The 24,709-nt window shown below is 29.4% G+C and overlaps 3 protein-coding genes across 3 annotated transcripts in view; 1 reads left to right on the forward strand and 2 right to left on the reverse strand.

Moving 5' to 3' along the window:
• The window catches only part of LOC127289083 (uncharacterized), a 179,201-nt gene that overhangs the window by 46,956 nt on the left and 107,536 nt on the right, over window positions 1-24,709 (forward strand). The gene's annotated exons all lie outside the window — the stretch shown is intronic.
• On the reverse strand, window positions 2,131-5,719 carry LOC127289084 (uncharacterized). The gene is made up of 5 exons (XM_051316847.1): window positions 5,514-5,719; window positions 5,132-5,232; window positions 4,690-4,933; window positions 3,865-4,063; window positions 2,131-2,286 (listed from the first exon to the last, which is right to left on the reverse strand). The coding sequence occupies exons 1-5, from the start codon at window positions 5,604-5,606 to the stop codon at window positions 2,210-2,212; spliced, it is 714 nt and encodes a 237-aa protein (XP_051172804.1). The 5' UTR covers window positions 5,607-5,719; the 3' UTR covers window positions 2,131-2,209.
• Window positions 7,971-24,627, reverse strand: LOC127289065 (patj homolog). Its single transcript, XM_051316825.1, has 17 exons — window positions 24,353-24,627; window positions 23,894-23,952; window positions 22,624-23,006; window positions 21,715-21,840; window positions 21,378-21,493; window positions 14,960-15,102; window positions 14,500-14,810; window positions 14,269-14,403; window positions 13,946-14,104; window positions 13,675-13,848; window positions 12,884-13,109; window positions 12,412-12,713; window positions 11,973-12,200; window positions 11,696-11,869; window positions 11,457-11,618; window positions 11,042-11,284; window positions 7,971-8,801 (listed from the first exon to the last, which is right to left on the reverse strand). Exons 2-17 carry the CDS (start codon window positions 23,907-23,909, stop codon window positions 8,373-8,375), a joined length of 3,327 nt encoding a protein of 1,108 aa, XP_051172782.1. The 5' UTR covers window positions 23,910-23,952; window positions 24,353-24,627; the 3' UTR covers window positions 7,971-8,372.

Here is a 24,709-nt window from a genome sequence, read left to right on the forward strand (position 1 = left end):
AAATAAAGGTTTCTTAAAATTTCCGAATACTTTCGCAAGTTAATGAAGGAGATTAAAAAAAATATATTAAAAAATTGACAAATTAATAAAAATACTTGTAAATGTAAAAACTCTTTTTGGAAAAACTTTTATTTTAAATATTCTAGAATCTAATATTTTGAATATGAACTTGTATTTTGAAAGAGTAAAAAATTTTCAAAACATTTCTTAAATATCCTGCATAATTTTAGGAAACAAATATTTATCAATATAAAAAAATACAGTACCGTCGGAAATAGTCGGTACGGCTGACGTTTGAGGAGTTGAAATTTTATGCTGACTTTAAAGCAAGATATTTTAAGTTAGAAACATGTAACTTAGATGGTTGGAAAGCTGATAAAATTCTGCGTGTGAATGTGTATAAATAAAACTTTTTTCTTATTTTTCACATTTATAACGCCGAAAAAATTTCAAGAAAAAATTATGCAATTTTCCTACTTCCGTACTAATGTTTTTGACTCCTAGCATAATCTAGAATAATGTATGGAAATATTTGACAATTTTACAACATAATTTCTTAGGTCTTAGCATTAATTTGCATTTTTGAAACTTAAAAAATATTTTGTGGTTCCTAAAATATGTTAAAAAAGGTCCGAGCATGTTTTTCTACAACTCAGCAGCGAATAATCGAAAAGTGATGATCGACGGCTGAGTTGTAGGAAAACATGCTCGGACCTTTTTTAACATATTTCAGGAACCACAAAACATTTTTTAAGTTTCAAAAATGCAAATTAATGCACGGAGAGAAAAATCATACTATATTCACATGGGTTGTGTCACTCATTATTCACATCACCTGAGACGTGTTTTTTTTAGACAAAATGTAAAATTTTTAGACATAATGTAAAAACTCGACGCAGTGGGGAGACATGCCCGTCTTTAAACCATTATACTGTCAAAAGCATTTGACATCTACTATTTCTGTTTTTTCCCATTTGCAAGAAATCCATCCGAAAAGCGCATGGATTTCAAGCTTTTATATAGAGAGAAGGAAGGCAATTTTATCATGTTTCTTAAGCGTTTAAAGTTTACAGATCAATCAGAATTAGTATACGTGTCTTTCTAATTTTACACAACGTTTATTCATGTAATAAACACAAGATTTCATGAAAAAATATCTTGCGTGATAAACGATTTTTACATGAAATAATGTTATGTGAAAAAAGCAACAGTGGCTCATGTGAATATAGTATGATTTTTCTGTCCGTGTGCTAAGACCTAAGAAATTATGTTGTAAAATTGTCAAATATTTCCATACATTATTCTAGATTATGCTAGGAGCCAAAAACATTAGTACGGAAGTAGGAAAATTGCATAATTTTTTCTTTAAATTTTTTCGGTGTTATAAATGTGAAAAATAAGAAAAAAAATTATATTTATACATTTTCACACGCAGAATTTTATCAGCTTTCCAACCATCTAAGTTACTAGTTTCTAACTTAAAATATCTTGCTTTAAAGTCAGCATAAAATTTCCACTCATCGCACGTTCTGAAAGCTATTAAAATATTGTAATGTTGTATTTTTTTAATATATTTTATCGTTTATTGTAATACGTTTTTGAAAATTATTTTCCTTTTTTGTTTTCTTTAAAATGACTAATATAATGTTCCATATAAATGATTTTCAATAATCAAATATATAAATCAATTAACAATATTATACTAAATTAATTAAAGAAAATATTATGTTTGTCTATTGAAATTTATTTTTACGATTGGTACAAAAATTTGTGAAACAGTTGAAAAATACATGAGAATATTTTAAATATAAAGATTTTTTATTTTTTTACCTTAGCCATTTAACAAAAAAAATCAAACCAAAATAATTTGGTTTACAAAACAAAATCCAATAATACAAATCAAAAATTGTAGAACTGCATAAATAAAAAATTACGGTAAGACAATTTTCATAAATAAATTAATGCTTACGACTGTAAGAGTATTTCAAAAAATTGAAATTAAAGAGATTTTTTTTTAAAGATTCTTTCAAAAAGCTCAAATTTCAAAATAACAAATGAGGAAACTCAACTTCTAACAAAATAGAAAACAAGATTAAATTAAATGAACATAATAATTATATCGTTTAAAAGTTTAAACTTTTCGAAAGAATCATTTATTACGCTTCGATTTTATATATACATTGCGATTTCCGATTTATTAAAAAAAACTTTATAGTTTTCTAAAACTCTTTAAAATCGGGTAAATATTCGTTAAAGCGTCTTGAAGATCACTTCGATTCTTTGCACCTGGAAAGAAAATTTTCTTATTTGTAATAGATATATATAATATATAGAATCATTTCTATAAATTTGTCGGTATAGGTAACGATTTTCATAAAAACTTCATTGTCTGACCTTCTCTCACAAATATGCTTCTATGTGTAAGATAAGGACAGATAATGCAATTTTTATGACAAATGAGTTTTATTTCAAAAGAATTTTATGTCAAATAAGTTTCATATCAAATGATTTTATGACAAATGAGGTTTATGTCAAATAAAATTTGGGAAATATTCATGCAAGTCGAAATTTGAGTCAAATTGAATGATTTTTGTAAAAGATTTGAATGCGACTTTTGAAAATTATTTTTATATGAAGGGTGCGCTGTAAGATAGCGTTAAAATCAGTAAGAAAATCTTGTTTGGACAAAGTTTACGATAATTATAAACAATATCAATAGTTAATATTTAGCTCCAAAAGTGTAAGTGCTGTTTTGTCGGATACAGCTTTCTTAGAGTGCACCATTCATATATAAAAATTAATTTTAAAATTGTTTGACATTTTTTAAATTACTTTTTGCTTCCTCGTGGAGGAAGTTTTGTAGTCCTTTCGTTTATAAAAATATTCAAAGTGGCGGAAACAAATTTTTGTCTATATAGAAACATGTTATATGAGATCCTGATCAATTGTCCGGATGTGTGTGTGTGTGTGTGTGGATCCCTTTTTTGTTTAGACGATAACTTTAACAGGTTTTAATGGATTTAGATAAAATTTGGTAGGCTCATTTATCATATTAATATCTCAAATCTGACCAAAGGATTTTAAAAAATACCAAAAAAAAAAATTTTATCGTCTTTTTTCCAAAATTTATTTTTTAATCGAAAAAATTTTTAAATAGAAAAATTTAAGGTTACATGTAATAAAATCGTATTCCTTACGTCAAGACAAATCGATTGGTATATATAAAGTATAGTTTCAATTTGAATTTAAAGAATTAATGAAAGTTAAAAAATCAAAAATTCACATTTTGGCAATAAAATTTTGTGCTTTTTAAATTGAAGTTTACATATGAAATAATTGTATTCCTTGCATGAAAACGAATCGATTGGTACATATATATAAAGTATACATTTGAGGTAAATTTAATAAATTAATGAAAGTTAAAAAAAAAAATTCCCATTTTAGCTGAAAAATTTTGTATTTATTTAAATTCAAGTTTAAATATAAAATAATTGTGTTCCTTGCATTGAAACAAACCGATATAATTGTAAATAATTATAAATTATATATTATTTTTCATTAATTTTCAGAAATTTCAGCTAAAATGTGAAATTTTGATTTTTTAACTTCCATTAATTCTTTAAATTTAACTCAAATCTATAGGTACTCAAATGTTTATATTATTATATTATTTTTTTATGTTTATTTCAATGTTAATACTTTCTCCACGAGGAAGCAAAATGTTCATGTAATGAACATCTGAATTTACAACTTGTTTTATATGTACAATTTTTGAAATAAATGAATTTTGATAAAAAATAAGTGTTTTTAATCAGTCGCTTAGATGCAGAACTGACTTCATAAAAATAGAAGATACAAACTCACCAGTGAAGACGATTTTTCCATTAACAAAAATTAAAAGTACAACTCTTGGTGCAACCATTCGATAAATTAAACCTGGATAAAGTTCTGGTTCATAACTTGAAAATTGACCATGCATATGATTGAGATTATCTAATTTGATCGGAAACTTTAAATCTGCAGTGGCGACAATATTTTGTATTTTGAAGTTTAGAAATTTGGCCTGAAATTAAAAATTTTATAAAATGTAAAAAGATTAATTTTTTAAAAATAAAATTTAACTTATTTTCTTTCTTTCTTTTTGAAGGCTCAAAGTAATTTTTATGCTAAAATATAATTTTTTTTTGTTGATATTCACAGTAACTTTTTTTCTAGAAAATAGAGGTGAAAAAGGTGTATTTATCGAAAACAGGTCAATTAAAAACATATAACTTATTTGTATAACATGTTATAATGTAAGTAAATATAACTTGTCTTGGAAAGAATGATTTTTTCATCTATAAAATTTAATTAAATTGAAATTTGGATTAATTAAAATTTGAACCTCATGAAAATTGTTTATAAATTCAAGCTTCAACTAATTAAATTATTTATTTAAAAGATGAAAATTTTTAATTTTGTGTCCTCTAAATTAATAAAAGCTCAGAAATGTTAGAGAAAATTATTTTTAAACTAAAAAATATTTTCCCACCTTCCTGAGCTTAAATGAATATTTCTACATTATAAATTTTATTATTTGTTTTTACATTTTTACCTCCGGAAATTAATGAAATAATAAAAAAGGTGAAAAAGGTAAGAAATTATGAAAATAGGTGAAAGATTGACTCAATAAATAGATTAATAACAAACCGGAAATCCAAGCTTCTGAATAATTCTGGCGAATTTCCTCGCAGCGAGAAAAGAATCTTCCTCACATCTTGCACCAGTGCAAACCAACTTCCCAGAACGAAAAATTAAGGCAGTCGCTTTGGGATCGCGGATTCGCATAATTAATCCTGTGAAGCGGGCAGGATTATATTCCGAATTTCTTGTTCGAGTATTAATATAAGTAAGTTTCAATTCTGTTCCTAAATTTACAGTAGAAACGACATTTCTGAAAATTGAAACAATTATTTATCATTTTTTCAAGTTTAAAGTATTTAAATTCTTTACACTTTATAATTCAAAATAACGCTGTCTATATTTAGTTAGACTACTTTTGTATTATTTTAGATCAGTATTTTTAAAATACTACCTTAAAAACATTAATGAAGTTTTTTTTTTTTTTTTTTTTTTGAAAAACGAAGCTTACTGTAAACAAGGTTCGAAGACTTCTTTTGTGCTATGAACTGGTGTCATGGGATTCATTGCAGATTGTGGATTTTGCGAAGTACTTGGTCGTGGAACGTTTGCCTAAATTTTAGAGAAATGCAATTAAACTTTCCATAAAATAGGAACAAGAATTCATTATTATCATATTACACAAATTATCCAGCATTGCATCATGCAAGCAATTTTAACCAGATTAATTTTTAATGATAAAAATTAAGACAATTTTTAAAAACTAAAGGCTTCGTCAGTGTTTTGAGAAAATACTTTCAGTGATTTACTTTATTTTAATAATAGAAATAATTGACAAAAACACAAACTCAAACATTAACATAACCTAAAATTACCATATGTCAAGAACTTACGAATACTGGAGGAGCCATCGAACCCTCGTCGCTGGCATTTTTAGCCGGCTTGTTTAAAAGTCTTTTTAACTCGTTGTCACTTTGTAACGCCATTGTTTAACTTTTAATTAATACAACAAATTGTAAAAATTAAATTTCAAAATAAATTTACATTATCACATAATTATGTATATATAATATCCGATCCATGGCGATCATGACCAGAGACCATGATCCATGTCTTCTTAACTACAGCATCTGTATAGAAAGAACGTAAAACTATAAATAAAGTTCCTCTTCCTTCCCATTTTGCGCTGGCGCAGTGCAGTTGAAAAATAAAGGTACGGCCACAGCTCAGCTATCAGTAGAGCCTCCATTAAGGTGTCAGTTCATCGAGATATTTCGAGTTCAAGATATGACGTCAGAAGCCTGGAGGGACAACAAACAGACGACACAATGTTATTCTTATGGGGAAGAAAATTAGTTTCCACTTTCATCAATTTTATTCATACTTTAAACATGGAAAATGCTTGTTGACATCTAATAAAATTAAAATGTGTGTTGATAATTAATTTTTTTTATATATTTGGTTCAATTGCATTGACAGATTCTCTGAATTCGTGATAAAATATAAATTTTGAGGTTAGGGGTGTTTGTTTACTAATCACATTTTACATTTTAACAACATTATTAAACAATATCCAGTATGCATGTTATTAAAAAGATATAAAATATATATTTTAAGTGGGAATTACCACAGCAGTAAAAGATTTCAAGTTAGTAAACAAACACCCCTAACCTCAAAATTTATATTCTATCACGAATTCAGAGAATCTATAAATGCAATTGTATCAAATATAGGGGAGACTGGGGAAAACCGGCCATGTTAACAGTTGTAAGGCTCTAGTAACTAAAGAAACTAATGAAAAACCTTTTACAATACCTTGTTGGAAAGGTCATCTAATTGCCATCTAATCTAATCTTAAAATGTATTGTTTAGCTGCTGCCAGAAGACTAGAAGCAGGAGAGACAACTACGTTGAAAACATACAATGATGGAAGGAACTTTAACTTTGGTTAGAGTGCGAAAGACGAATTTGGGTGTTCTGCGCTTCGTGCTAACACATATGCAATGTAAATACGTTATATGCAACACGTGGAATCGTGATTCGTAGTTAAAAAAATAATTATTGACAAAATATTTTAGAAAAAAATAATTTTTTTCAAAAGGAGTAAATCTAGATCTTCTAAAATTGTTTGAAATTAATATTTATTATATATTTGTTTGCGTTAAAAACAATTTTTAGTTTTTACAGGTTTTTGAGGTTATGTTTACCCTCCACCCTTCTTAACCTAAAATTGTTTACTTGGAGAATTTAGATGATAATTTATTTTGTAGGAAAATAAAAAAATATACATGAATGTTATTGGCGACAAGCTTAAAGAAAAGTGTCGCGCTAATTCAAATTTGTTTATTTGTGAACTGATGAACACATCGCAACATACCAATCAAATTCACTTGAATAGTTTAAACTTAGTGACCACACTTTTAATACTTCAGATACAATTTACGTAGAAAAAATGACATTTAGGTAAAAAACACTAAAAAAAACCACGAAAGAAAAAAAAAGATACTAAATTTCCTACTAAAATATTTCTCTCACTAAAAATGTTACTGAAGGACCAAAATCTTACTAAATTTAGTGGGAAAACCACTAACTTGGCAACACTGGTTTGCCCCAGTCTCCCCTATAACAAAATTAATTATCAACACACATTTTAATTTTATTAGATGTCAACAAGCGTTTTCCATGTTTAATAAGTATGAATAAAATTGATGAAAATGGAAAGAAATTTTCTTCCCCATAAGAATAACATTGTGTCGTCTGTTTGTTGTCCCTCCAGGCCTCTGACGTCACACCTAGAATCGACTCTGACGTCAGACAGAGCCTAATGGTAAAGGCCTGAGCAGAATAGAAGTTAGTTCAATTGTGTAATTAATCGTAATTATTTATTTTTATCTTTCAAATTTTTAAATTTTCCCGCTATTTCCAACGTCATCTTGAAACTTTGAAACGTTTCCAAAATTTCATGAAACTTTTCTGTTTTTCAAAATTTAATGAAACTTTACAACCCTACTTCAACAATTAGAAGTCTCAATAACCTTGAATCTTAATTGACCTAATTATTCGAACCATACCCAAATTGTGTAGCAATAGAAGAAGAAGAAAAAGAACCTTGAGTCTTAAGACTCAATAGTCTCAACAGTATTAAGTTTCAACAGTCACAAGTTTTAATAGTTCGAATAATCTGAAGTCTCGTGTCATCCGTCGTATACGACAGACGGACGGACGCCAATTAGTTTCCTTATAAGAGTTTTAGATCAAAGCAACGAAACCCTAAATAAGGGAAAAATTATCTTGATTTTAGGTATTTTATTAAGTGATTTCTTTTTCAAACGGAAAATGAAAAAAACATCTTTTACCATTAACTAAATCTCTTTATTGCTCTAAACTCGTACCTTAATCTCTTTAAAAGTACACTTGTAGCTAAAAATGAGTTTATCCATGAAAACTCGTGCATATTAAAATTGCACATCTCTCTTTTTTTATTCTTGTCTCCCATTCCTTTTTCTTCTATCTTCTCCTTGCACAGCAGGTGAGTTTCCGAGAAGTAGATTGCCACCAACACGATTACTAATCGTTAACCACATTCATAGGATAAACGTGTCTATAGGTGAAAATGAAGTGTGAATGTGAGGAGTGTAAAAAGGAAAACTCGAGATGAAAATCTCTCGATTTTTGGTCCACGACGAAGGATCGAGGTCCGAAAGTTGGGATGACCGCCAAAAAGGTATATTATTCATTCTTTGTTTTTTTTTCTAGAAGCTCTCCGATTTAACGAGACTGTGCTGAAGTTGTAGTCCCTCAATTAAATCGAGACGAGGCGGCGATTGTGCGACATTGACTTTTCTTTCACGAAAATAATCGCATCTTTGCTTTTGACTGTCAACGGCCTGATGTCGATTTGTTCTTGGGCTCTTACCATTTTTTTCCAAACGATCGTCTTGCTCACTTGTTTGGGCAATACTGTCAGGAATTGGCAAAGGTTTTGCAACTCCAATTCTCACAACACCTTTTGGCGCACCCTTCAATGCCTGTACGGCTTGGTCTAGAGTCGCATTCTCCAATGTGATATCGTTGACAAATAGTAAACGATCGCCCGGTATTAGCTGACCGTCAACTTGAGCAACTCCCCCCGGTACCAAGGATCTTATTACTATCACAGTTTCATTGGGATTCATTGGATCCTGTAAAAGAAAAGATTTTATTTTTTTTTATTAAATGACAGGAACTTTTGATGAATTTCATCTTTAGTTTGGGATCATCCATAAATTACGTGATCCTTTTTTCTGTTGTTGAAATATTAACTCCCTCCCGCCCCCACACTGTTAGAAATGATCTTAATTTGAATATTTGATATACATAAAGTACTTAATTTCATTACCTATATAAGAATCAGAATTAAAAAATTTTGTTTTAATTTACATTGTAAAAAGGCACGTAATGAGACATTTAGAGTACTTAACCTAAATGTCACATTTCCTAACACCGTAAACATGCCAGCACTGAGAGATCTTTTGCACCGTAGCCGACTTTCGACAGGCGGCTGCGGAGCATTCTGTTGGTAAGCTACGAGACTATACGTTTGGGCTGCTGCAGTACATTTTTGGTCGCGTGGCTACCAAAACGTTGTACAGCTACAAACCAAAGGTGGCGTCCCACAACTTCGGTGAGCTACTCACCAACATTTTGGACAGTCACGCTCCCAAAATTGTACCGCCGCACACCAAAACCATAGTGGCGCTGCTGTCACTTACCTTGTTCCGCTGCAGTTCAAAAGGTCTCTCAGTTCAAGAATTGGCCTGACTAGTCGAAGCCACAAATAGAAGAAGAAGAAGAGGAAGAAGAAGAAGTCTCTCAGTGAGGAAATTTGAAAATTAGGTGGATCGAAAGTATGATTCATGATAGAGGTCTTAAAACACAGTACGGAAGACAAAAGGCCTTATTTCTTATGATTGCCCACAAGGATGGGGTTTTATCCCTGTTAGCAACTTAGATTTTGGGTCTGCAGAAAGGCAATAGGAATACCTATCATGGAGGCTAAAACCGAATATGGTTGTCTGGCTATACCAGATGGTACTTCAACCCAGATTTTTAGATTCGGTAATTGTTGGTGGATGAGAAGCTAGTTGATAAAGGTGAAAAAGAAACTGGAACGAGCAATAGAGGAACCACAGAAGCTATGAGAACCACGCCAAATGTAGCGTTGGGATTCATTATAGCGGAGGAACCTCTACATATCGAGCACAATAAGTAAACATATTGGTTTTTTTGAAAATTTTAACTTTACACGTCTAACTTTCTGGACATGAATTTTTTGGCAGTTTTTGACACGATCACTTCTTCGATTTCCACTTTTATTCACAAAAAATAATTTACATCCGAGAAGATTTCTGTGCACTTACAATTAGTGCATAATTAATTTCTAAATTAATTAATTAATTCTAAAGCTATGCTTAAGGCCAGGTTCAAGTGAGGCAGCGCCATCTACATTGATACTCAAATTTTGGAAAATTTTCAACAGCCTTTTCTTGAAAACAAGATGGTAAAATGCTTTTTCCTTTATAGATAATTGATTATTGGCAAGATATACACCAGCTAAAACTTTTTTTGAGTTAAAATAATAAAAAAAATTTCATGTCAATAAATTAAATATGAGCACTTTTTTCACAAAAACTGTAACAGTACTTTCTCAGAAATTACAATCAAAAATGCAATTTGCATTTGGAAAATTAATAAACGCTAACAAATACACAACCTAAGATTTACCAATCACGAAAATAACAAAAAAAAATTTTATTAAATATTTAACATATTGATACTGGTTTACTGATTGTGACAGCCCTTTGGTAGATTATATGTATTTCAGGTGGTTAGCAACAGCGCCAATCTCCTCCTTTCGGCAAAACTGCGAAACGTCTGGTGACATATATAACCTGCCAAACGGCTGTCATAATGAGTAAAATATGTTATGTTAAAATACTTTTTTTTTGTTATTTTCGTGATTGGTAAATCTTAGGTCGTGTATTTGTTAGCGTTTATTAATTTTCCAAATGCAAATTGCATTTTTGATTGTAATTTCTGAGAAAGTACTGTTACAGTTTTTGTGAAAAAAGTGCTCATATTTAATTTATTGACATGAAATTTTTTTTATTATTTTAACTCAAAAAAAGTTTTAGCTGGTGTATATCTTGCCAATAATCAATTATCTATAAAGGAAAAAGCATTTTACCATCTTGTTTTCAAGAAAAGGCTGTTGAAAATTTTCCAACGTTTGAGTATCAATGTAGATGGCGCTGCCTCACTTGGACCTGGCCTTAAGACAATTTATATTAATATAATCTGTATTTACGGTTTGTTTTCGGACATAACAACATGTATAAATAAATAATTCTAATAAATATTGAAGCAAATTATTATCATTTACCTGATAATCTAAAATAGAAAATCCAAGGCCTCTCTCTCCCTTAACAAGCTCTATTATTTGTGGCTCGGAGCTCCACATTGCAAGACCCGTCAATGGCTCCAGAGATCTTGATTTTATTTTATTGAAACTGGCATCGGTGACGGTTGCAGTTGTCGTTGCCGATGCCAGAGAGCCATCAGACTTTGCCTTCACGAGACGATCCATCGATGGTAGTAAATTTTGTAAAGAGCCTCCGAGAATACTCTGAACAAGATAATATCATGAAATGAAAATATTTACAATATATAAAACCTTTGTCATAGACTTTTTTCAATTTCTTCACAAGTAACTGCATTTCACAAAAATATAAAAATAAATAAATCATTCAATTATAAGTAGATAATCCAAAACAGTAAATAAATAAAAAAAACTTTACCCTAGTTTGAAAAGCTGCCTGATGTTGAGCTGTGTCAATGGGACAAAGCGGATCTTGAGATTTGATATTTCTTCCACAAACCATTCTCACATGAACGGGTAATTCCTTCAAAACACTCACGACCTCCATGTGATTAATTCCCAAAAGTCGATATCCGTTGACCTAAAAAAAATTATATAAGATAAATAATAGTTTATATAAAGTACATGAAATTTTAAAATAAAATGAAACTACTAAACCTCCAGCAATTCATCTCCAGATCGTAATGTGTCATTTTGTCCAACTGGACCTTGCGGCAAAATTGAGCGTATATAATGATGCGGCCTTACTTCTTGACCATTTTCAACATCGACTGTTCCCTCTAAGCTTATTCCTAAACCGCTTCCTTCGGCAAATTTTTTTAATTGCGCCACCTAGAGAAACAAAACACAAAATTTTGAAAAGAAATTGAAATTCGAAATGGTGATTATTAAAAATAGTACATAAAAAATTAAAAAATAATAAATAAACACTTACCACTATTTCCACATCGGGACCAACTATTTTTTGCCATTTGGATTTAATTGCAGCTTCAATTTGAGGCGATAGATCTTGTGAGGGATCACTTAGAAGAGCTTCCACATTTGTTTCTGGTGAAGAGCCACGTTTTTCAGCTTCTTTCTCCATTTCGTGAAGAATTGCACTATCAATTGTTGTATGTGACTCGCCCTCTGCTTCGATTTCAGTCGTTGATTCTCCATCTTGCTGCAGAAATGTATTTTTAAATTTGAATTTTTTTTGGACTTAATTTTTTTAATTTTTATTGTTTTTCAATTAATTTTCCAGTCTACATGTAATTCGTCATATTGTTATTTAATTCTAAATGAATTTAATTTTAAGAAGTAAGAAAGAGAATTTGTTGAATAAATAAATAAATAAATAAATAAAATAAATTTTCTATTGTCTAAAAACTTACTGCAGTAATTGGAAAAGTAGCAAGACTCGTAATAGATGGAGAACTGGGTTGTGGTAATCGAAGTTCACTGGCGGCAATTGCTTGCTGTAATTGTTCGTATTTTGGACCTCGGAGATACCTTTCTAAACAAAGAACAACAGTGTATCCCGTACTTCTTAAAACTTCAACTGCCTCATGATTCGAATAACCCTGCAGTGAATGACCGTTCACCTCGACAATTCGATCGTTTATTTGAATTTTTCCACTTAAATCAGCCGCACTTCCTTCGCTTATACTTTTTACAAAAATACCCGAGAGTTCCTCTGAAATGAAAAACAATTTGTTTACGTTTTATTAAAGGTAAGATACAAATAAATAAATAACAAGTTTAAAGTACTTTTTATTTTTAAAACTAAAAAATGTCGATTTTCAACTATAAATAATTTGCAAACAAAAATATACAAAACGTGAGAAAAAAAATTTGTTTTTTTACCCTTTTCACAAACGTAACCAGCGATCGTTATACCGAGACCATAACTATCTTTTTTCAGCTCAACGGTAAAACGTTCCATTTCAGGCAAGGAGTCGACGTCAATTGGATCCATTGAAAGTGCTGGAAGGTCTTGGATTTGAATCGAACCTGTGAGCGTTGGAATGAAGGGCGCCGTACCAATGGGCGTCGGATTTCGCACGACGTCCATAATAAGGCTCGGCCTCGTCTAAAGCACAATTAGTAATTTTATCAGACTGTAACCTAAGCACTAATACTTTACTTTTTAATTCATTAAAAAAAAATAAGAAACTATTCGCCATTTTTTTTATAAGAAATTAATTTTTATGTAACGAGCAGAAGTAAATAATTATTACAAAGTTATATGTTGATAAACGATTTATAACGTATCAATTCTAAAAAAATGTTTTCTCGTCTGATGAAGAAAATATTTATAATTAAGATGTTCAGCAACTTTTGAAAAAAAGCTGATGGTTTTAAAGGATTAAAATAATTTTCGACTCTTAATCCTTTTAAACACTTATAATTTTACCAATTAAATTTCTTGAAAAATTTAATTATATATTTTCAAAAATTTTGAAATGAAATTCTTTGAAAAAATTAATTATTTTCTAAATTTTCAATCCAATTTTACGAAATTTTAATTATTATAAATGTCTGTTTGTCTCAAAAATTTTGATTGTGCATCACGCGAAAATGGTTCGATTGATTTATAACTGAAACTTGACAGAATTTTTATTATTAATAATAATAAAGAAAGTGTAAGTACTCACATGAATTTCAATGTCGGGATCCTGCGTGTACATGTATCCATTGTCATAGTTGGAATCCGTTTTTGTGTGCCGAACATTGTAGGTTTCAGGAGTTGAATGAATCAAATGTCTATCGAGTTCGTCGGGATCACCGAGAATTTTCGTTGGTACAATCGGAGCGTGACTGCCGAGGGCCTGAGAGAAAAGAAAGATTGCGTTTTGTCATTCAACAGCAATGAATAATTTTCAGTTTCCCTTTTTTTTTTTTTGGTTTTTTGTTTTTCTATTTTACCTGATAATCGGGTGAAGTAGGTTCGACTGGTCGCGCAACAACGAGTCTCACGTGTGTTCCAGATTGTCTGAGAACTGCGGCAACTTGCTCGCTACCCATTCCCCGTAAATTGACATCACCAATTTGCAAAATATGATCTCCACTCTGCAATCTATTGTCCTAAAATAAATAAAAAATTTACTATTACTTTCTTTTTTTATTTATTCTATTTTTTCTTGTCTCATTTCAATGACACTTTTTTCTCGGATTTGTGCAAGTTCCCATAAGAGCCCATAATTTCTAGTTTCCTGTTTTCTTTTTATACATTTATAAAATTTACTTACTCGATCAGCAACCCCGCCAGGAAGAATAGTCTTGACGACAACTCCAGTGCTCCGTCCGCCGATAATTCCGAATCCAAGACCACTTCCATCATTGATGAGATTTATTACTTCTACTTGTGCCCACTCGGTGTTCAACTAGAAAAAAAAACTCGATTCAAGAATTGTCAATTTCTCGAGCTTTAAGGTTGGTTCCACAGTAGGCAAAATCGCAAAATTGTCATCTAAACTTACCACCATGTCAGTGCCACTTTTAGCGATTTCGCTAACGGCGGACGGAGCTGTTTCAACAACAGGAACTCCAGGAACAATAGTTGAAATGGATGTTGATATTGGCGCAACAGTAACTGTAGTTGTAATAGGAACAATTGGTTTTGATACACCCGGTGAGACTGCAGATGGGAGGGGTGGTGGTGCTGATTGCTCTTTGGAAGTGGTGATGTCGGTAAATCCACTGCAGACGCCAGATCCAGTTCCCTCGGCTGCAGCTGCGGTCGAAATCGAGGCCCCGGATACCTCATCCGGCGCCGCTGGACTCCCAATATCTAATACATTTCAAATAGTCCATTCAATAATAATAATTGGCTGAATTTATATCAATTCAGGCAGGCTAAACGTTGTCGGAGCTGAAAATGAATTTTTCTCCGAAATTCTCTTCTTTAAAAATCCGGTAGAAAAATTAAAAAAATCAAACCTTGGGCGCTTCTTGCGACAATGAGCTCAACTACTCCACGAGCCTTTTGAAGAATCGCAATTGCCTGCTCATGGGAAATATTCGAATCCAAGGGTTGTCCATCTATCGCTAAAATTTGATCTCCTTCCACAAGACGACCATCGCTAAAATGACAAAAATTTAATAATAAATTTATTTCCCTTTCATTATATTCATCAATTTTTTTTTATAAAATAGTTCAATATTTTACTGGCAAAGTAATTAAAATATTTTTTATTTTTAATATTTATAAAAATAACACAATAATTAAAATTGATTTCAGAAAATTTCAGTTCAGTTTGGGATAATTATAAGCGATTTAAGCCCCTATAAACTTCCTATATATATATTTAACCTCATGAAATTGTTCTAGGCAAGTTAAATAACAACTTAAAATAAAAAAACAATCTTTTAAAAGAAAAAGAAATTGATTTATTGGTGAAAATTAAATATTCTGTTTACATTTACTTTAGTTGACCCTATATTAGCTATATGTAAAAGTCATTATTCAATTAATTCAATAATCTCCTTGTGTTTATTTTTTCTAATTCACGGTTCAATGTTTACTTCGTTCTGTTTTTTCTTTTAATTCTTTGTTTTATTTTCGATTAAAAATAATATACCAAGCTCATTGGAGCATTTAATAATTGACAAGCGATTATTGCTGATGAAAATAACTGTATCGTGACCAAGTGCACTTCACAGTGAATCGACAATTTGGATATTTTTATCGCTTTCTCTTCTCCTTTTTATATTTCATGATGAAAGCTTCATCGATGAGGGCACTTATATATATGTATATAATTAATGGAACATTTTTAATTAAGTTGACGTTGTGAAAAGATTTCAAGATTCGTTATTATCAGTATATGAAAGAGATATGTAGGTATTCAAATTAGTAGCTTAAAAATATATCTACATATCCCGTTCGTTGATGAAGTAATTAAAAAAATTTAAAGCTGAATAAAAAAAGCAAAACAAAAAAACAAAAATGGAGAGAAATAAAACTCAATAAATTCGAAATATTTTTCGTGGAAACATCACGAACTTTATTATAAAAATTTTTTGAGGACTTTGAACGAATTGAAATTCAAATAATTTCAAACTTAAATAGATTAATCCTTATTGAAATTTTTATGAATTAAAATTTAAACTGATTCAAATTCGGATAAATTGAATTTATGATTAATTAAATTTATGGTTGATTAGAATTAGAATGAATTTAACTTTAGATAGATTACAATTTTAATCAATAAATGTTTTAACTAATTTAAATCTGGATTTATTGAAATTTGTCCCAAACAATTTTTTAATCGATGAAAAATTTTGATAAATTCAAGCTTGGGACAATTGAATCATTTATAGAAAAGATGAAAATTCATCATTTTCAGACAAGAAATTCCTCGTAATTTTGTAAGGAATTGACCTTTCCGCCCGTGTTGCACCCGATGTCAAGATCAAATATTGCATGTTTAAGATACTGGATATATTTTTATTACGTTTGAGGGAAATTTATATTATTATATTTTATAACATTATTTAAAAATATTAAAAATTTGGTCAACTAATTGTTTAAAAATACTTAACTTGAAAAATGTGTCTTAAATAACCCAGAAAATTACTTTTCTAGAGTAGCGGGCGGAAAAAGCCTATTTTCCGCCGGCTGTACCTGCACGAAAAGTCGCGTTTATCATGCATGTAGGACAAAAAAGTAATATAAGCTCAAGGAATATTAAAAAAATTCTTTTTAAAAATAATAAATTATTTTTTAACATTCCTGAGGTTAAATCAATATTTTTTTTACATTGTAAATTTAATTATTTATGAAATATTACACACGTAAATGAATTTAGGTACTAATAATAATTAGTTATTTCTCACTAATTGATATACATATAACAAAATTAACCAAAATTTTACTTATTTACTAATTCAAGTTGATTTGATTTTTTAAAATAAAAATTTTACAGTTTATACACTTTTTGATTTCTTTAATATAATATGTTTATGATTTCAACATTTTTTACGATTTATTCTTTTCCTTTTCTTTTATTCTAATTCCTTTAGTAAAATTACAATTTCAAGTGTATTAAATACTGATTAAATTCACTGCTTACTAAAGCATAATAATAATTCAAAGCTTCAGAAACTCAAACTTTGTACATTTCATGTTTATTAACTTCAAACTATGATTAGTTTTAATTAGAAAGTTTAGATTCAAATAATACATTGTTAATAATTATTTTCAGTGTATTATAACGTATTATGACTAAATCTCCGTGAATTTAATTTTTTCAATAAAGGTTTATTTAACAGAATTTTTAAGTTGTCAATTTTCGAGACGCTTTTCATAAATTATAAAATTTATTAATAGTTTAAATTTTCATTTGATAGAAATTCATTAGACATAATTTTTTTAGCTAAATTTTCATTTTTTCGACTCAGTTTTTGTAATTATTTCTATATTATCACGTTATTTTTATCAATATTTTCTACTTAAACGAATTTTCTTATTATAGGAGAATTTTTACTGAACTAAAAAAACGTGATTTTTATATTTTTAAATTGTCATCGAATTCATACTGAATTTAAAAAAAATTTTTTTTACATTTTTTTTATCTCTCACAAAAATTTGGAGCGCGAACTTTAAAATTGAATATAGCCAAAAAGTATTGTAGCAAGATAATTTTAAAATTTGCACCAAAAAATCTTATACCAATTATTTTTTCGGACAATTAAATTCAATTAAATGAAAATTAGGTTAAATACATATGATTATAAAAAATCGAAAATTCCATTTAATATATTAATTTAACTAGTATATGATGTTTATTTTTTTATTTTTTAAATTAATCCACTTTTTATTATTAAAAATCTCTTAGTACATAAGCTTTCGCCCAACGACGTCGGGCCTCTTCAGATGAGAATAAACTACAAAAAATATAAAAAATGAGGTTCTCTTTTCTATAAGTAATTTTTCTGTTGAGAATAAAAGATAATAAAAAATTATAAACTTCATTTAAGAGTTAAAACCTTTTGTAGAAAAAATGTTAGAGTTTTTTTAGAAAATGAAAGAACAAAAGGGCATATATACATATAATAAATAGTATTATTAAATTTATTTTATTTTTATTTTAATAGCATAAGGGACTTGATTGTACAAACTATGTAATAGTATACAATGGAGATAATAAATTCTATTCTAATAAATAATATTTAAAAATATTTTAATTGAAGACGATATGTAAATAATTAAATAAAAATCATTTACCTTCATTTAAAAAAGAAGATTTTGAAAAGTTAATTTTCAAAATAAAAAAATAAATGTTGTTAAATATAACATTAAATAAAATTATGAATCATAAATGAAATGAATGTGAAGAATAAAATCCAAATTTCTAATGCAAGAAAAACAAAAAGAATTTAAAAAATTATTTTGAGACAAATATTGTTTTTATTGTATAAAAAAAAAAAAAAAAAAAAATTATGAATTAAAAAATAGAGAAATTTATTTTTAAAAAAATACAATTTTTAGTTGCGTAAATATAAAAAAAAAGTATACGAAGTGCATAATAAAGTGAGCGATGAATGTTTAAAAGGGGTCAATTTTGCATTATTCCCTTGTAGTCGAGGGTGAACGGCATGAAATCGATTGACAAGACCTAAAAACAAAGCCAATCGATTGCTATGAACGCTCGCGATTAACTAAACTAAAAAAAAGAAGAAAAAAAGAAATAAATTTCCCAAACTTAGGGAAAAATCGTGCAAATCCCCCCACTATCAATAAATCGAGTAGTGGTGGGGGAGAGGGTAGGATTCGTGACACGTGACAATTACTCGGAGGATAATAAATAATCGACCAGTGGCGCGTATCAGTTACACACATCAAGCACACAAAGCGTAAAAAAGAAAGGCAATCAAACGAAATTAACCTTGTGTCGAATGATGATCACTTTTTTTTCTCGAAAAAATCCCTTATAATATCACCGAAATTGAAAATACTGTCAACGAAAAAGAGTAAAAAATACACTGCATCAGTCGATCGTTGGTAGTCTCGCGCATTGTAACAAGGAGTCAGAAGCAGACGACATCGTTGTTTCACAATGAATTTGGAGTTTGTGTAATTGCGACCTTGCGCAACAACAGTTTCTGATCAACTGTTTTATCAGACGATGACGACGACGACGACGACGACCGCACATAGTCGCCCCCGCACATATACTGCAAGTGAATCCTTAAAAAAAAAGAAAATCACGCTCACTGTATATACTCACTTCAGTCTCTAAGCGCAGTGTCCGTGTTTGTGTATCGGAGTGCAAACGGCACGCAAAGGGAAAATTTTTGAAAATGGAGGGGTTGAATTGACGCGCCTGCGTTCTTCTTTCTTTTGCAAAAGGCAACCCCGCTTTACATAAATACGACCCTCCGCAACACTCCGCAAACTTCGCGAAACGACCCCACACGATGCGTCACTTTCCACCCCCTTTTCGACGCGGTCAATCATCCCCGTGGGACGGCCGACTTCTCTCTCACCCACTCAATCCACTTGCTGCACACAAACCATCATATTACTCGCCCACATCATGCAATCCAAATGATGTGTTCATTATTTTTCTTCTCTCTGCAATTTATATATTTATTTCGAATATCAATTAAAATTAATTTTCCACTTCTCTCAAGCCATATCGTATTGTTCTCAAACTAATTGGAAAATTCGGGGCGCATGATTATTCCATAAAAATCATTAGTTAGATATATTTATTTTTTAGACGAATTTTCATTTTTCAAATTAGCATTTCATGGCAGAATTTCTTTTTAAACGAATATTTACATTACAGAATTTTCAGATTCACCGAAATATAATTCTTTAAAATGAAAATCACAGTCTTTTTAGCACAAGTGCTTAAAAGGAGGGGAAATAGTACCTTTAAGCACACTTTCTCCTTCCATCACAGCAATTTAGTCGATCTCGCGTGATTGTTAAACTCACGCGTGTCTCGATTCCCTTACTTTTGCGCACTTGACACATAAATAACTATTTTTAATTACGAAAATGGATGTAAAAGCTAAAATCTTTAAATTCTATTAATGGATGAAAATCATAATTTCAGGAAAATTATTTTCCTTCACTTTCGAAGAAAATTAAACGTTCCCAATTAAATGATGAAAATTTCGACGAAACTGATAAAGATTCCTAATTTTAAGAAAATTATTTTTTTATGTAAATTCTGAGAAGTTGAAATTTCTCGAATCGAAATACATATGTGCCCTGACGCGGTGAAAGGGACCTTATGGTCCAATTGCAAATTGTACTTTAAATGTTCACAATAAAAAATGAATTGAACAAAATAATTTCTAATTTTTGGAAATCAAATTATTTGAGTTGCTCTTTCATTTCCAAAAACTAGAAATTATTTTGTTCAATTCATTTTTTATTATGAACATTCAAAAGTACAATTTGCTATTGTACCATAAGGTCCCTTTCACCGCGTCAGGACACATATATATATATATATAAAATTCAAGTAAAACGAATGAGAAATCTTTATAATTTATAACTAAAAGAAAAATTATTTTCTATTTAAATTATGAGACACAGTTCATTCTCTTTAATCAATCATGAAAATATTATCTATTGATGAATGTGTATTTTAGGATTGCAGTATTTCTACTGAAATTCAAATAGAGAGAGAGAGATACAAGGTGTATCAAAAGTTCCGGGACAATTGGATATTTCTTAAGGATTGCATTTTTGGAAAAAATGTTCAGACTAAAATAGTTATTTATGGTACGAGTGATGCAATCACACGAGTATAATCAGATTTACGCAAGAGTGTCATACAACAGTTTTTGCAACTCTCCTCTCCTCCTTCACCTAAATTTGATGTCAGAATTAAAAAATCCAAAATGACAGACCCATTATAGTAATCTTTTAAATTTAAAGGTAATTGATTAAAAAAAGTTTCAGTTATTTTTTATTATTAATAATTTCAAGTCCAGAAAAAAGTGGTAAGTAGAAAAAAATATGCGCTTTTTTTCCTCTACAATGACATATTTTTAAAATATTTTTTCTATGAGTTTGAAAATTTAAAAATATAGTGGAGGGGCGGACAATACAATAATTCAACTGGGCATAACGATTTTTTTAAGACGCATGAATAATTCATGAACTTAATTTGTTAAAATTCGATTTTCTATATTACAGAATTTTTATACTTAACCGAAAATTCATTTAAGAGAATTTCTATTTTATCGGATTCATATTTGCCAGAATTTAAATTTAAATTTAGATAAAAAAATTGTTTTTCCTTGTTGATTTAATGCATTCTGACTCTTAGGTATTACTGATGCGTCTCGAATTTTTTCTTTTGTAATGAAAGTAAGGAAAATACAAACTTACATTCCAGCAATTCCATTTGGTTGAATTTCTTGTAAAAATATGCCAATGTCTCCTTTATCTTTGCTTCGTAATCCAACAACGCTAAATCCTAGACTCATCCCTTCGGATTTAAAAAGCTGTGGAAATTTTTTATGTATATATAGTATATCGCGAAACAATAAATTAATTTACAACATTTCTAAATGGGGCATACTCTAGAAAAAGAACCATCCAAAAATTATTAATTCAATCGAATAATTTTAAATTTCGGGTGGCATTTTCAACAGAAAGTATATAAAAAAGCAAACAAATAATAATAATAATCAATAAAAAATTTATCAATATTTACTGAATTTACCTGAACAGTAAAAGTTTGACGGCCCTTCGCTGCAGATTCAATTACTTTACGAAATTCCTTGGCGTATGATGGAGTTGTAATGTGAGGCATGCCTCCAACATCTGATATTAAACTTGGACTCGTCACCTGGTTAAACATATTTAATAAGTATTTACTTTTTTTGACATAATTTACAGAGTCATTTTGAGTATATTGTAAAATTTCTTTCATTAATTCCGATTGAAAACATTTGATTAATTAATTTACAAGATAAAGTTAAATTATTTGCACTGTTTTTTCTTTTTATTAATATTATAAAATTTTGCATATTTTAAAACAGGAAAGTATTTACAAGGTAATCGTATTTTTTTCTTTATATTTATTGTTTCAAACTACTTTATCCCCGAAGGAGTATGTACTAATTTAAAAGGTGTACACAGTAATATATGCTATTACGCACGTTAATATAACTACACAAATACTTATTACGCGTAGTAACATGCATTTACATGAAAAAACCGAAAGTAATACACGTTAATACGCAACTATTACGCGAGAGGTGTTCACGCCAATACACGAGTAAATAGAAATCTAATAATTTCACTAGAGTAGAGATTACAGTACCTTTTTTCATGAAAATTGGCGAAAGGGTGAATTATTTACCAAAAATAGGTGACAGAAAAGATATTATTGCTCGTCATTGCCTATTTTGGTGTTCTAGATTTTTCCAACCTGAGTTTGATTCGAAAATCTAGTTGTAAACAAAAAAAAACTCAAAAGCCTTATTTTTTGGTTTAGACAATCATAATTTCATAAGACGAAAGTTAAATTGTGTCGATTTTCTTCAAAGGGACCAACTCATAAAACGGAATGCTAGAACTTGACCAAAAATGGGAGTTTTGGGAATAATTGGAGTTAAGAAATTCGTACCTGAGCGCTGGTATCTTCACTGCTACTGTGCACGAGCGGAGCAACGGGTACACGTTGATCATCAAATTCGTTAGAATCCTGATAAAGTTCTTGGAAAATATTTTGCCCAACTGGTTGTAACGGTGTATTCGGTACAGAAAATTCCAACTGTCCACTGAGACGAATATCAAAGTCACCAGGAAGAATTGATGGATGTTGTCCAAGTTGTGTGTTCAATTCAGAGAGGGAATCTTGCAGGGTAATGATACTCCGAAATACAGGATCTTGGAGAAGTGCAATTAATGAACGAATATCTTGATTTGTGTGCATTTGAAGTTTTGGATCGTCACAATCCTCGAGACGCTCCTCCATGTGCTCCAACAAGTGGAGAGCCGTGGACATGTCTTGAAAAATTATAATATATGTCTAAGAAATTTATTTCATTTATAATAAATCGATATAAAAATTACCAAGAAATGCAAGAAAATCGTTATTTAACAAATTTTGCTTTATTTATTGTTACTTAAAAAGTCTAGACTAACTCTGGATTACTAAAACAGATAAATTTATGCATTTGTTAATTATTATTAATATAATGATAATAATGGGACTGATGAATATTTCCTACACTGAGTTAGTTGGAATTTTTACGTTGTCCAAATTAATAAGCTCGAATTTCTATGTTGCCGAATTTTATAAAATAGAATTTTCATATTTAAGAATTTTTATTTAGCTGAATTCATAATTAAAGGACATTATATTTAGTTGAAATTTAAAAAAACCAGATATTCTAGTTGACCAAAGTTTCATTTAATATAATTTCTATTTAACAGAATTTATATTCTGCACAATTTCCATAATACAGAATTTTTAATTAACATAATTGTTCTTTAATCTAATTTTCATTTATCAGAATATTCACAATTTCGATTAAACTGAACTTTCATTTATTTAAAAAATATTTTTACAATGTCTCTGCATAAAATATTTTACTTCAATATGCAATTTCAACAATGCTTCCTAGTTATTAGTTATTGTTGTTTAGTTTCTAAGAAATAATTATGTTTAAATATTAATATATTTTATAATTTCTTTAATTTGAGTACCTTGGTACAAACGGGCAAATTTTTCTTTTTTTTATAAGTCCAGCTTTTACATGTAAATAAGAGATCATATTTAATGATCAACAACAAGTATTGAAAAAAATTCTCTTTCGCGACGTAAATTTAACACTCAAAACAAAAATCATGTTAATTTAATTTTTCATTATTTAATAAAGAATAATAATTACCTGTATTCAACGCCATTGCTGTTCTTCAACAGCTTCCTAGAATACTTTAATTCTCCTTTCTGTAAAAAATAAAGTCAAAGAGACTTAAGGAAAGAAAAAAAAATTTCAGGGAGTGTACCTTTAAATTTCCGAAGCTTACAAAAAAACAACTAAAATATATTTTTTGCAATTTTCATTTTAAAAAATACAATATACTAAAAATAATAATAATAAAAAATAAAGTGACATGAATCAATGGTTGAAACATATTAATGAATTCTTTTTGCGCAATTAAAAATACAATATCTAAACTTTCAAACATAACCTACAAACGCCTATAATATTCTAAAATAGGATTTATTTTCAGGTCAAGTTACGTAACAAGGACAATCGATTAATAAATATCTAGAAATTATTATTTTGTTTTTGCTAAAGAATATATTCTTATTAAAATGTGATGAAAAAAATTGAATAACTTACGTGAAAAGGCGATGCGCGTAAAATTCCAAAACAAGAAACAGTTAATCACAAAACTTGTATTCGCAATTATTATAAACTTATAAAGGCTTTTACACAATATTATTTATTTCAGGAATCATGCACTGTTAATTAATAAATGGTTCTGGGATATTTATTTTACTTTTTTTTTTACTCTATATAGCTGTGACTAGACAACTATTTTTTGACAGTAATCACAAGTTCACAGATGATTTTTCTGACAGTTCTAACAAACATGACAACTGTTGACAGCTTAACAACTAGTGACAACTGTTGATGTTCACGCAAAGTTCTCTGATTGTTAACAAAATTTCTCCATAGGTAACAAAGAAAAAATAA

The sequence above is a fragment of the Leptopilina boulardi genome, unplaced genomic scaffold, assembly GCF_019393585.1.
Source record: "Leptopilina boulardi isolate dan_hultmark-lab unplaced genomic scaffold, ZJU_Lbou_2.1 LbouV2_399, whole genome shotgun sequence".
Taxonomy (NCBI): domain Eukaryota; kingdom Metazoa; phylum Arthropoda; class Insecta; order Hymenoptera; family Figitidae; genus Leptopilina; species Leptopilina boulardi.